Source organism: Scardinius erythrophthalmus, assembly GCF_964197995.2.
Source record: "Scardinius erythrophthalmus genome assembly, chromosome: 24".
NCBI classification, from domain to species: Eukaryota; Metazoa; Chordata; class Actinopteri; order Cypriniformes; family Leuciscidae; genus Scardinius; species Scardinius erythrophthalmus.
This window is the reverse complement of record NC_138244.1, coordinates 16,106,165-16,118,903: the sequence shown is the minus strand read 5'-3', so window position 1 is coordinate 16,118,903 and position 12,739 is coordinate 16,106,165. Positions and strand designations below refer to the sequence as shown.

Genomic DNA, 12,739 nt, shown 5'->3' with positions numbered 1-12,739 from the left:
AATTCCCATTATTTACCCGCAAAGAGGCTTCATAGAATTTCATCCGGTGCTGCGGAAAAATTACCATTTCCCCCCCATTGTGTACAAGAGGTAAAAACGATATAAATACTGTTCGTTTTCTCACACAAACCGCTCGTTTCGTGTCTTAGGCCATCAATGTGTACTTACGATGGGGAATTGTTTAATTTGGACTTCTCTGTGTATGCTCTTTTAGATAGTGACCATAGACCTGCATTATATGACTGACAGACAAGAACGGTTTGACCTAAAAATATCAAAATTGAAACTACTGCGGAAACAAAGACACCTACATCTTGGATGCCCTTGAGGTAAGCTAAAACATACCAAAATTTATTTTCAAAGTGAACTATCCCTTTAAGTATGAAGGGACACATTTTGTGATATACAACCAAAGTAAATGATTAATGTAGATTGTTAAGATCTTAAACTCAACAATAAAACCAACAGCATTCAAAAAGATAGCTCCGTCGAAAACTCGCGCCATTGGTTTAGCCGCTGCTGCTGTTTCAGGCTGGTCGCGACTCTCAAACAAACAGAAAAGAATGTTTTGTAAACACTTTACAGGGAAATCAACCTACAAATGGCTTACTTGGTTGTCTCTGCACATTAAAATGAGACAGAAGAAAGTATTTTAGCATATTTTAGCTTCAGGTTTAAGGATGAAGGACCACATTAAGTGACATACAAGCAAAGAAAATGATTAATGCAAGTTGTTAAGATCATATTAAAAGCCTCAATAAAGCCAGCATCAGTCTCCTTCAAACCCTCATAAACACTCAGGGTAGTTTTGGGCCGGGGGGTGATATTGTGGGGCACTGCGGCTGTAGCTGAGAGACGCCGTGTGTAATGCAGGCTGTTAGTGATGTTAAATGAAGCTTGAAGCCTGGCTGACAGCAGCATTCCTCCACAGGCTCGGCGCTGAGAGAGGAGGAGAGGGGCCAACAAGGGCAGAGTAATGGTCTAAGAGAAACCACGCAGGACACGGCGCTCGTTGTGGCGGACGGGCCATTATCTCATAAGGGCCATTATCTTAATGGGGTGACCGTCTCGATATGACAGATATCACAGAAGGACTGACACATAAACAGTTTTATAAGATGAATTTACCAGTGTACAATCTCTGCGGTAAAACACAATTGACCCATAGCTGTATACTGATGTAAATAACCTTGTCAAGGTGGGTTACAGTTGTTTTTTATGTGTGTGTATATTGTTGAATGTTGTTACAAAACAAAAGTTTACTCACAAATACATAAGTACACGATTTTCCTTCCTATATTCATCTGCGATGAAAGCAATGCGTAAATAACTTTCCAGGACATAACGTTTTTCAATTCACCCTTTATGAATAGGATCACATTGTCAGTGTTAAATAAGGTTTGCTACAAAGGTACATCATATAAAACTGTTAAATATATATATAACTTTATGACTCTGAAAATACATAGGATGGTCTTTCACGAAGCGCAAGTCTCCGCTAGTCTCTTCAGGTCAGGTAGATAATGTTCAGTTCGACAAATCGTCTGCCGCGCTCGCTACGTTTCCAAATCCTGACTGATTTCAGTCCTTTACACAACAGTGGTAGCAGAACTGCAATAGAAGAAAAGTCAACAGGTTTGTTGTAAACGTCTATTTTGCGTGTGCTCAGTTGGAAAAACTCCTTACAAAGCTCATGTATGTGTTTTGTTTTTTTGAAGCAGCTGATGTGTGTATTTTTTGTTCATATTGGAAATCCTTCCCCACAGAAATTGTTTGTCCGTATTTCTTTGGTCTGTAAAATTTCAATAGATCCTTACACTTTTCGCGATCCAAGTCGCAAACTATCCTGCATTCGTCATCGCACTGATCACTTGCCCGTTTTGGCATCGGCAAACAAAGCGTTGGCCGGTTCCAACTCTGATTGACAGCACAGGGGGATCCATTCCTCACGGTCCACGTAAACTCCATGACGAGAGGTCCTCACCCCTTATCTTATGAGACTGAAGGACTAATGGATAGACTGACAGACAGGGCTAACAGGACTATGATGAATGCTCCCCTCCCCCGCAGCGCTGTAGCTTTGGAGAATGACGAGGTTCTTCCATACGTTGCACCTCTCTTGGGAAAATCTTCCCCCACTGGCGTCAGGATACCTGGGATTTAACAACACGACAGTTAGGGTGTATAACACCATCACTTATGTATTTTGAGAGGTTCTGGTGTTGTCCCAAATCCAACCCTTGTTGGACTCTAACCAAGGATATAGACAAATCTTCAAGGTGTGGAAAGGCAAAAATTAATTCTTTAATTTGATTAAAAAGCCCTCTTGATGTCAGTGATTTGGCAATGCAGTCGTGTAAGACAGTTCTGGAAGGTAATAATACCAAAACACTTTGACGACAGACAGGCATTTCAGTACAACATAAACACTTCAGATGCTGTCCAAAAAGATTGGTTCACTGCATAGGCGTAATTTGCGGGTGGGACGGGTGGGACATGTCCCCACCACTTTTTGCCAGGTTCGATATTGTCCCCACCACTTTTTAAAACATATCGCGGCACGAATGTACCAATTCTACAAATAAATAAAACATCCAGTTAACTGGCAGAGCATTCATTTCGTTCGTTTTTTAAATAAGAGACGATCTAGCGCTGAAATGTGTTTTTTAAATCAAGTGATCAAAGTGCTCGTTGCCGCTGCGATCAGTGGCACGGATACAGTGTTTTCTCGTGTGGCTCGCGCACACGCCGCACTGTCTTCACTGTCTTCACTCGGACGCGCGCTTCAATCCGTTGCGGATACTCTCTATTCGTTCTGGTGAAATCACAAAACATATTGCACACAAACGTGTCCCTGCTTGATATACAACCACTGATGAACATAATCGGTTTTGATGAGAGAGAAAAAAAACTATACGAGAAAAAAAAACTATACGAGTGCAGATTAATACCCAGAACCTCTGACACGGTTGGTGAAAGTTCTACCAATGGACCATTAAAGTACACGTTGTTCAAATAGGCGGATCTATGTATTTATTCACACGAAGATTCTCGGCACTGACAACATATATATTAGGCTACATCTCATTAAATGACAAATTAAACCCCATGTAGCCTACTATTTAAATCGATTGCTGGACATCGTAATGTTATTGTACATATATCTGATTTACCATTGTATTAGCAACCCCCACCCCACCTGTCCCACCCACTTTTTAAAACAAAGTTACGCCACTGGTTCACTTGTTAGTCCAGTTATACTATCCCATCGCAAAGTCACATAATTTTTTTTTTTTTATGTGCATCGAGGAATTTATTCGGTAAATGCGTTTCCATCGTAGTTTATGTGCATGTTTTTTTATCGGATAAAAAATGTATCCGACTCAAACGAGCGCATACGTTTTTTATACGTTTCCATCCAGCAGTTTTTTATGCGATATCCCAAAATGCGCATACAAATAGGTTGATGGAAACATAGCTATTGTTAATCAATTGGGGTATTTGGCATGACATTAGCCTTTTTGACAAGCAAGTCAATGTCCTGAGTTGTTGTTTTGTTTTGTGGCACTTACTGTGGTGGTTTTCACTCGGCCTCCCGGCTGCGCACACGTCCAGCCCGTTCTGTTTACCAATAGGTCACAGCCTTCGTCATCCAAACAAGGCATCATCTCACACCACTGTCTGCTCCTGACAATATGCGCTGTTAAAAGAAGAGGAAAACAAATATGAAGAGGAAGTTAAATACGCAGAACAACATTCGCAACCTATTTTACTTCTGTAAGTCTATAGATTTCTTTGTGAAACAGACACATTCAATTTAAATTAAACGCAATTAAACTATCTTATTTATTAGCTATTATTTGAATCAAAGCGTGGTCTCTATATGACTGTCAATTAGTGCAACTGAAATGCAAAAGAATTAAAATTCTAGTAGAAAGTTTTAGCATTATATATGAATGCCATTAAGGTCAAGTTTAGTTAATAAATATAAAATTGTCATATGACATAAGTCATTCAGAGGTCAAGACATTGTAGAATAAAGACATTTCATGCAACAAAGGAAAAGAGCAATGAAAGAAAAGAGCTCCAGCACTTGGCCTAATATCCTAAGCCTTTCTCTTTGAAACAGATCGCTAAGGTCCAACAGTGAGAATTTTTCCTGAGGTAAGATTGTTTTTGCACTTAATCAAACATAAATGTCTATTTATAATAACTAGGGCACCCTTACATGTTCATTTGCATACCGTGACACCCCAATTGGCCCTTAGAGAGAGAGAGAGAAAAGGGAGGGAGGAAAGGAGGGAAACTGAGAGAAAATGAAACAGAGAGAGAGAGAGAGGAAAAAACAGTACATTTGTGAGGTAGAGAAAATGATAATCAGAGTGAAATATAACCCAGGGAAGCAAAAGTACATAAATATTAGGGTGGCAGAATTTGTACGTTTGGAGAAAGGCTAACAAAGTATTTGGAGAACAAGTAGATACAAATGGATGTGAAATGTCATTCTCACCAAAGGTAAAGGCACGTTCTTAAAGGTAAAAAATAGTTGTAGAGATGGCTTCCAAACTCAAAGTAGTTTGTTATGAAGTGAATGTTTCCCTCACAGCGTCTACTCTAGGGACTAGCTTCCGCTACTAATCTCCAGCATTAGTATTCACTGTTATGCCCTGGGCCATAACGACAAATAAAAGAGCCTTTCATGCAAATTTGGTACGTCTTCATTCTGTAGGCATGATTCACAAAACTGTAGGATGCAGCCAGTGGTGCTCTAATCTACGCTTTGAGTTTATCATACTATTTAACATCAGTCTTACATGTATTTTTTTTATTTATAATTTTTTTATTAATTCAGGGTTGGGTGCGGGTTGGTTGGCTTGATTAGTTTTATATTGATTGGAGGGCTTGACAACTTTGTTGTTTTGACAAAGCCTTGCCTGAATGCTTAAAATAGTTTAAAAGTCTTTATAGAGAGTTGGATAGACAGATGGATGGATGGACAGACAGACAGACAGACAGATAGACAGATAGATAGATAGATAGATAGATAGATAGATAGATAGATAGATAGATAGATAGATAGATAGATAGATAGATAGATAGATAGATAGATAGATAGATAGATAGATAGATAGATAGATAGATTAAGGGAGAGACAAATAGACTGAATTATAGTCCATGATCTTCATTGGAAGTATGTGGGATTTTTTGATGCAATTTGCTCTCGAGGAAAACCGTAAGTCAGATCAGAATGTAAAGTAATAGCATCCCATGTCAGGATGATGGACATGAAAAGCTGAAAAGCTCTAGGAGCCGGTACATTTTATAAATGTCTGGTCTTGCATTAGGGATTTGTCAAGCCAACACACTGTAATAATGATGCCCCCAAAACCCTTTATTTCACAGTAAAATACTCAGCTACTCTGAAAACCCCCCCACATCCCACCTCTAACTCATTCTCTGCTTGTCTCTGGTATTACGTTGGATCACTCCAACCTTCAATGATGCATGACACATGACAGATCATCAACATTTTAACACTTTAACGAACTAAAGTCAACAAATCCACAAACAACAGCTGAAGAGAGTCCTGTCAGCACAACACGTAAGCTCTCAGACTCGCTCTCTAATGAGCTGTCCTCTGTCTCCTGGTATTGAGCATTGAGACTGTCACTCCACTGATGGCAAACAGACTATGACAGAGTGCACAAAGTGCCTCTCCGAAATCAACACATCAAAGAACTCTGGGAACTTCGTGGTTTCGGTCAAAGGGGCACAAAAGTAATATTAAAGTTGCTTACTGAGAGCAAAATGTGACATTGTTCAGATAATATGCTTTTATCTGATTCTGAATGGAAACATCTCATTCTTGCTTATAATTTATATAACTCAGACTATAACAGATTTGAATTACAAATTCCTTTTATTGTTAGATGCTGGAAATTGAATCTGTTGAATTGTAATCTGTATATTTGAAGTATCCACACGTTGGGACTTAAATTAGAAAAAGGCAAAAACAAATATCAAAATAATCCCTGCAATCAATTCTTGCGAGAAGACTTTCTTGCTAACTATTCATGCATCTCTAATGCTGGTACAGATGGCATCTAAATTGTGACAGATCACTGAATACCTCCATTATCACACCCAAAATTATTTCTTTTTTGTATACATAAAATATGCAGTGTGCCTTTTTAGCCGTGGCTCCGCAATTTACAAATATTTAATCATTAATCAAAATGATTCAATACAAAAAAAAAACAGATTTGCATTTTCTGAAGGAAATATCAGTGCTTGAAAGGCAGCACAAGAATAGTATGTTTAAGACGTTTTGTTGGATGTATATGAGAATGAATCCACTAAATGACGTGTAAAAGCAGATGCACTAATCACAAATCAGTATGCAAATTGATTTAAAGAAAACCAATCACAATGAATATTAGCCTACAATTAGAAAATTAAAAAAAATAACTAGCTGGAATGTTACAAATGAATCGTTTGAATCAAAGATTTGAATCTTTTGAAATGAATCATTGAAACTGATTCACAGAAATGAATCAAATTTATAATGTTGCTTTTGCGACTTAAGTTTAAATCAGAAACACTATTTCAGCATTTATTTTAATTGACAAAAAAAAAAAAGATTAAAATCATCACAATAGTGCTTAAGTTTTATATTCCAGCAACATTACTGTGAATATCATTGTGAATATTAGATATCTTGCCTGACCCTACATGCAAGCAGTGTTATGGTCGAATTCTGGGTATTTTTTAAACCTAAATTTGTTTTTTATAATGGGGTCTTCACAATGTTCAGAGGAAAGGTAGATCCAGTCCTCAAGGCCCTGTCATTCCTGCCCCAGTTAAGACTTTAGCTGTGACTGATGACCGATGCAGAGGCCGGACTCGAGATTTATCGGGACAATAAATGAGATGGGCTGCTCATTGCAGCGGACTGCGATTACTCAAACGTTTGGCACAGAGGAGAACATCAAACATCTGTCCATACATTTTTACAGCAGACACTGCTTGAGAATTCTATACGTTTAACAGTCACGGTAATGTCACACACTAGTATTCAGATCAGCTTTGCTTACACAGGAAATGTCCATAATTTACAAGTAGCACATGCTCTTCTTTATAATGAATTCATGAGCTTACATTCCAAACAGTTTCTTCACCAAGCCCCTTCTGTTCTCAATGTTAAGACCCCCACTGTGATGCAATCAGTGAGGGGATTTATGTCATAAATTGCCTAGATAATGAACTGGATGTGAATAACAATTAATATTTTCTATCTATTGTTTTACATCAGTATTTTCTGCACCGCTTTTAAAGACGCTGCTGAATCTTTTATTGCACATTTTCCACTCAAAAACAAACCACGACCAGTGTAATCAGATTCACAAACGAATAAATCTTAGATGAATTTGACAAAAAGGCTCACAAGTTATTGTTTTAAATCAGTCTGAATGCATCTGAATAAAGAAAAATCTAAATTCTGAATGAGAAATCTGGATGAGACTCACAAGAAGCCTGATGAAACCTTTTTGAATGAGCTTACTGGATCAGTCATGGCGGCTTTTTCCCAAAAGCTAGATCGTAGAACCATTGCCATCAATGATCTCTACGATCAACTTAGCTTAGATCCTTTTGGGAAATGCGGCCCAGATCAGTTACTGAATAAACATTCTAAACAAGTTATTATTTTCAGTCATATTTCAGACATTTTTTTTGTGTGTACTTGAATTAATAGCATTTCTTTGTAAAGTGCATGATACAAATTTGCAACAGTTTTTTTAATAAATATTATTTAAATTCTTATTAAAAATTACAATTCCAACATTAAACATAATTTGATTTGAGTTTAATGATAATATCAATACATACTATTTATAATCAAATGTATACACACAATATTTAGTATTTATTAATATATAACATTTTAATGTTTTCAAAATTAAATGTATTTATTTGCCATAACGAAATTCCAGACAGTGATGTTGTTATGGCAAGTAAATAAATAAATAAACAAATTTGCAACAGTTTCTTTGTAATAAATTCTAAACATGATTTATAATTGAATGTAACAAAATATTTAGTATTTGTTAATTAGCATTTTAATGTTTTAAAAATTCAATTTATTGTATAATCTAATATTTTTGTAGTCATTTTATATTTATATATTCTATAAATATATATGCACTCACTGTAGATTTATTCTCATTTCATTACACCATCATAAAACTTGCTTGATAATGAAATAGAATAATACTTGGATTAATCACCAAATACACAGATATGTGTACACTGCTGGTTCTCACTTAATTGATTCTAGAAAACAAAATGTTTGTGTAAAGTAATATATGAGGAGTCAAGGCGGAGAGCCTGTGTAATCTGTGTTATCATGAGCACACCTGCAGACACTTCATCACAGGGCATGCTAATTTTTAGAGCATTGTGGAAACACAGAGGATGCATTATATAATTAGTTTCTAGTGGGACCACTTATGTCAAGTCTCTGTACTTATTTAGTAGGTGAGTCCATATAACAATATAATATTCTGTGTCCTTATCTGTCCTTTCAAAAATATAAAGCCATGCCAGGAACTGCAACCCATATTAAAATGTAAAGAATGTGAATGGCAATTCTAGCTTTTGGTGTTCCCGACGTGATATTCCCACATGAAACGAGCTCCATCTTTACTTAGGTATCTTGATTGATGGCGTGGAACTTCTCTAGCCACTCCCGAATGTTTTGGGGAGCCAGTATCCCATTTGTAATGCTGCCGCATAGTACCAGCGATGTGAGGCAGATGCTTTGAATTGGCTGCCTGGGGTCAGCCCTGACCTATCACATCCATCTAGGCTGTGTGACTAGGGAAACATTACTAATCCTTGGACTGACATTCCGAATTCGATTGAGGAGTCAAAAGATATGGAATTAATGCAGGTGCTCAGTGAGCGGGACTTGATTATCCTGACACCTGGCTGACGATCACCTTGTCTAATTGTTAAAATGCTCTCCTTCCCCTGACTTTCCGCATAGTTTTCGGGGCATATTCCAGCTGTCGGCTCTCACCTCCTCCATACCACCAGCTGAGGGAATTGCGTTCTGTTGCTGTCACTTCGCGCCCGCTTCCAGGCAGAATCCGCAGTCCCTCTGAGTCCCAACATGCTGCAGCCGCCTCTCGTTTAGCTTTTTCAGTCTGATTTGATATTGATGCCAGACTTTCCAGGCCACTTTGATTCTGTTCTACATGAAAACTTCATGATGGTTTAATTTCCTGTTGGTTTGATGATAAATTCATTTTAATTGTCATGTCGATGTCATTACCCAAGACATCTCAACAGATTCCAGAGAGCAAATGTGTTTTCGGCTCTACTTTTCTTGCTATTCATATTACATGGAGGCGGTTTGCAGTTAGAACTGACCTGTCAGCGTACTTTTACAAGTTAAAATTTAATTATGCTACGAACATGAATTAAACATAATTCCAGCCTGGTTTCATGCCAAAGAATGTTGTTTTTTCCATGGTTCAGTCTGTTTGTGAGTACTTAATTTTATATTGAACACCACTGTTACACTGAATACAATGCTACACCTCCAAGTTTTGACTATATATTACCATATAAAAGTTTTAAAAATAAGTTTAAAATTATAACATTTATCTGTATTATTATTCCTGTGATGCAAAGCTGAATTTTCAGCATCATTACTCCAGTCTTCAGTGTCACGTGATCCTTCAGAAATCATTCTAATATGCTGATTTGCTGCTCAAAAAACATTTCTGATTGTTAATATTTTTGTGGAAACTTATTTTTAATTTCAAAATAACAACATTTATATGACATCTTTTGTACAAAGATTTATAGAAATGTAGCATTATAAATATCACTCTTGATCAATTTAAAGCAGCCTTAAAGGTAGGGTAGGTAGGATTTTTATAAAAAAACTTTTTTTTCAAATTTGTTTAAACTGTCTTTATATACCAATACATAATTAAAATGTAAGTGCTCTGAAAAAGAGAGTATAAAAATCGAGTGACTGTATACCTTTTAATCTGCAATAAACACAGCTCATTATTTCCATTCGGGATGAAACAATTGATTGGTTTGGGCGATTGTCACTCACTCTCGCAACCATGGCTACCACCCCTGTTGCTAGATCTGCCCATATGCGCACGCACCCGTTTGATTTGAGGAGGCGCCGAACATACGAAGAGTAAAATTATGGCAGAGAAAAAGCATTCAAAATCCAAAGCACCTGCATATGCAGTCAGCGAAGGCAAACAAGGCAAAAACTACTTCCTCGGACCCTGGTTGCCCGCACTCTTGAACGACCTCCTCTGCTTCGCCCTCGACCCCGGACCTGTCCTCGAAGCGGTACTTCTCTCCGGAGTGTAGTCCTCATTAGAGTCAACAATGTTTTCATCATGGAAACTCTTACATGCAAAACACCGTATATGTTATGAATCTTACACGAAATTCACCTTCATCACAGTGTAACTGATGCTAATGGAAAAACGTGTATCAATGCAACCTGTTTTTAGCTTTGCCTTATAAATATAGCTCGTTACCGAATCAAACAAAGTATATTTTAAACTTTACCAGTATCGATATGCTAGTTTGATAGTGAGTACTAAAAGAAATCTTATGTTTATATTTATAGTGATAAAGTTAGGTATTTTATTACATGTGATTCTGACATGATGTCACTGCATGCACTGCGCTCCTTCCTCTCCACTCGTCTCAGGTAAATAAATGCGTCTTCCAGCTGAGCCTGAGCGTTTGGCGTCGCGCGTTCATGTGTTTTGGGGGCGTGGCTTACATTTTAATTATGTATTGGTATATAAAGACAGTTTAAACAAATTTGGAATGTTTTTTTTTTTTTATTCGACCTACCCTGCCTTTAATGAGTAAAGGTATAGATGTTTTAAACTATTTTTCTGATTCCAAATTTTATATATAATATACTGTAAAGAATACTTCAGGTTGTAAAATGTTATATGGTGCAACTCCCAAAAAAATAAGGTTATTTTAAGGTGTCATTGTTACAGTGTAATTATATTTTTAAATACTAAGTAATATTAATTAACACCATGTACTTACTTGTGTAAGTGGTAGGGTTAGGAAAAGGGTTTGGTTTAGGTTAGTTGCATGCAATTATGCATAATTTACTGTTATTACTACTGTAAGTACATGTAACACGTAACAAGGACACTGAAAAAAAAAGAAGCGCTACTAGAGTCATTCAATTTATAGTAGGAAAAATTGGAACAAGAACTTGGCATTTTTCCTTCTTTGCCATGCACAACCACTGAGTCAGATGTGATCTAGTGTCATCTTGTTTTACTGGTCTTCAAATGTGCTAAATACAAAAGTCTGCTCACCTTCCATCAGCAGGGCTTGTTTACTCAGCACCTGCTGTCATGCAGCTAAAGCTGGCGGTCTTAGTTCTAATACATAATGGCAGACGTGACGGCTATTCTTTCTCAGTATCAAAACCTGTCTGATTGCCTGCCTTTTATCAGATAAAGCCATGGGGCACAGAACAAGATAAAACAGCCTCTTTGCCTCATTTGAAGAGATCGGGCTATATTTAGCAGAAGCTTTTTTTCTAAAGAAACAAAACGATTGAAGAAATCAATAATTCTTTAATAGCTGCAGACACTCAGAGAGCCAAATTACACTAAATTAAAAGCGAGTGGAGTAAATAGTTAAACAGCAAACAAACTGAGGAAATATTGAGGGAGCTGTGTTGTTCAAGAAATGATTGTCTTCACATGCAGGGGGTAAATTGTCAATTGGATACACTGAGATTTTCATTTTAAGGCTTAAATTTATTTCTGAAGAGCAGAATCCATCGGTTGTTAGGATATAACTGCATTTTTGAAAGGCCAAAGCCTCAAGACCTCTGCTCGCACCGATGGAGAAATTGTATCCGGCTATGTTGTTAGAAAATGCCAACGTAGAGTGACTGATTTTTATTGTCAATTTGTAAGCCATAAGACAATTTTCCAATAACGGCAATGAGGAATTACTGAAACACGACCTCCACAGCATTTTTTTTTCTACGCGCATTGTTCCGTTTACACTAATCTTTATCGTTTCCTGGATTCTGTGCTATTTTATCATGCTTTTGCATTTTTACCACATTTTTCCAGCCATGGTTACTGATTGGCATGTGGTGTAGCCCACTACAGGTGATGTAAGGTCGAAGAAACACGGAGGACTGTGTCTTTCAAAAGCAATTACTCAAGAACACCTACTTTCATCTGGCCACGAAGAAACTCCTACCTTACGAAATATGTCTTGAAATTACTCGGGTGTCATAGCAACAACTGAAGGCAAGAAGACATACGACCACATGAAGATAAGTGCAGGTCACGCTGAAAACCAGTCCATGCAAGACTAAAACTAAATTGAGGAAAAAGGGAATGCGACAAATGTACAGTACAAGTGCAAAATATCATTTAAAAAGCTCTCGATTAAGTGGTGCCATTTGCTTCAAGTGGACAAATTCAGTCGAATCACATTAAAAAAGCTTCAGCAACAAGCTGAAATAAATGTGGTGAAATAAAAGAGCCAGTATTACGTCTTTCCATTGTGTTCACTTTGCAGATCCACAAGCTGGTTCTTTTAAATTAAAGATTTGAGAAAGTTAAGTTTGTAGTTAAACATACAATTTGCATTCACTTGTCATTTGTGTTCGCAAAAGTTTGGTACTATAAAAAATAAC

At 37.2% G+C, this 12,739-nt stretch overlaps 1 protein-coding gene across 3 annotated transcripts in view; it reads right to left on the bottom strand.

The window, feature by feature from the left end:
* Positions 1–1,352: 1,352 nt before the first annotated feature.
* Positions 1,353–12,739, bottom strand: part of tafa5b (TAFA chemokine like family member 5b) — a 110,229-nt gene continuing 98,842 nt past the window's right edge. For all 3 annotated transcript variants that reach the window (XM_081356438.1, XM_081356437.1, XM_081356439.1), the window contains 2 exons: positions 3,573–3,700; positions 1,353–2,153 (listed from right to left, as the gene is read on the bottom strand). In XM_081356438.1, coding sequence (XP_081212564.1) covers positions 2,145–2,153; positions 3,573–3,700 — 137 coding nt within the window. In that variant the 3' untranslated portion in view covers positions 1,353–2,144. The remainder of the gene's footprint in view (positions 2,154–3,572; positions 3,701–12,739) is intronic.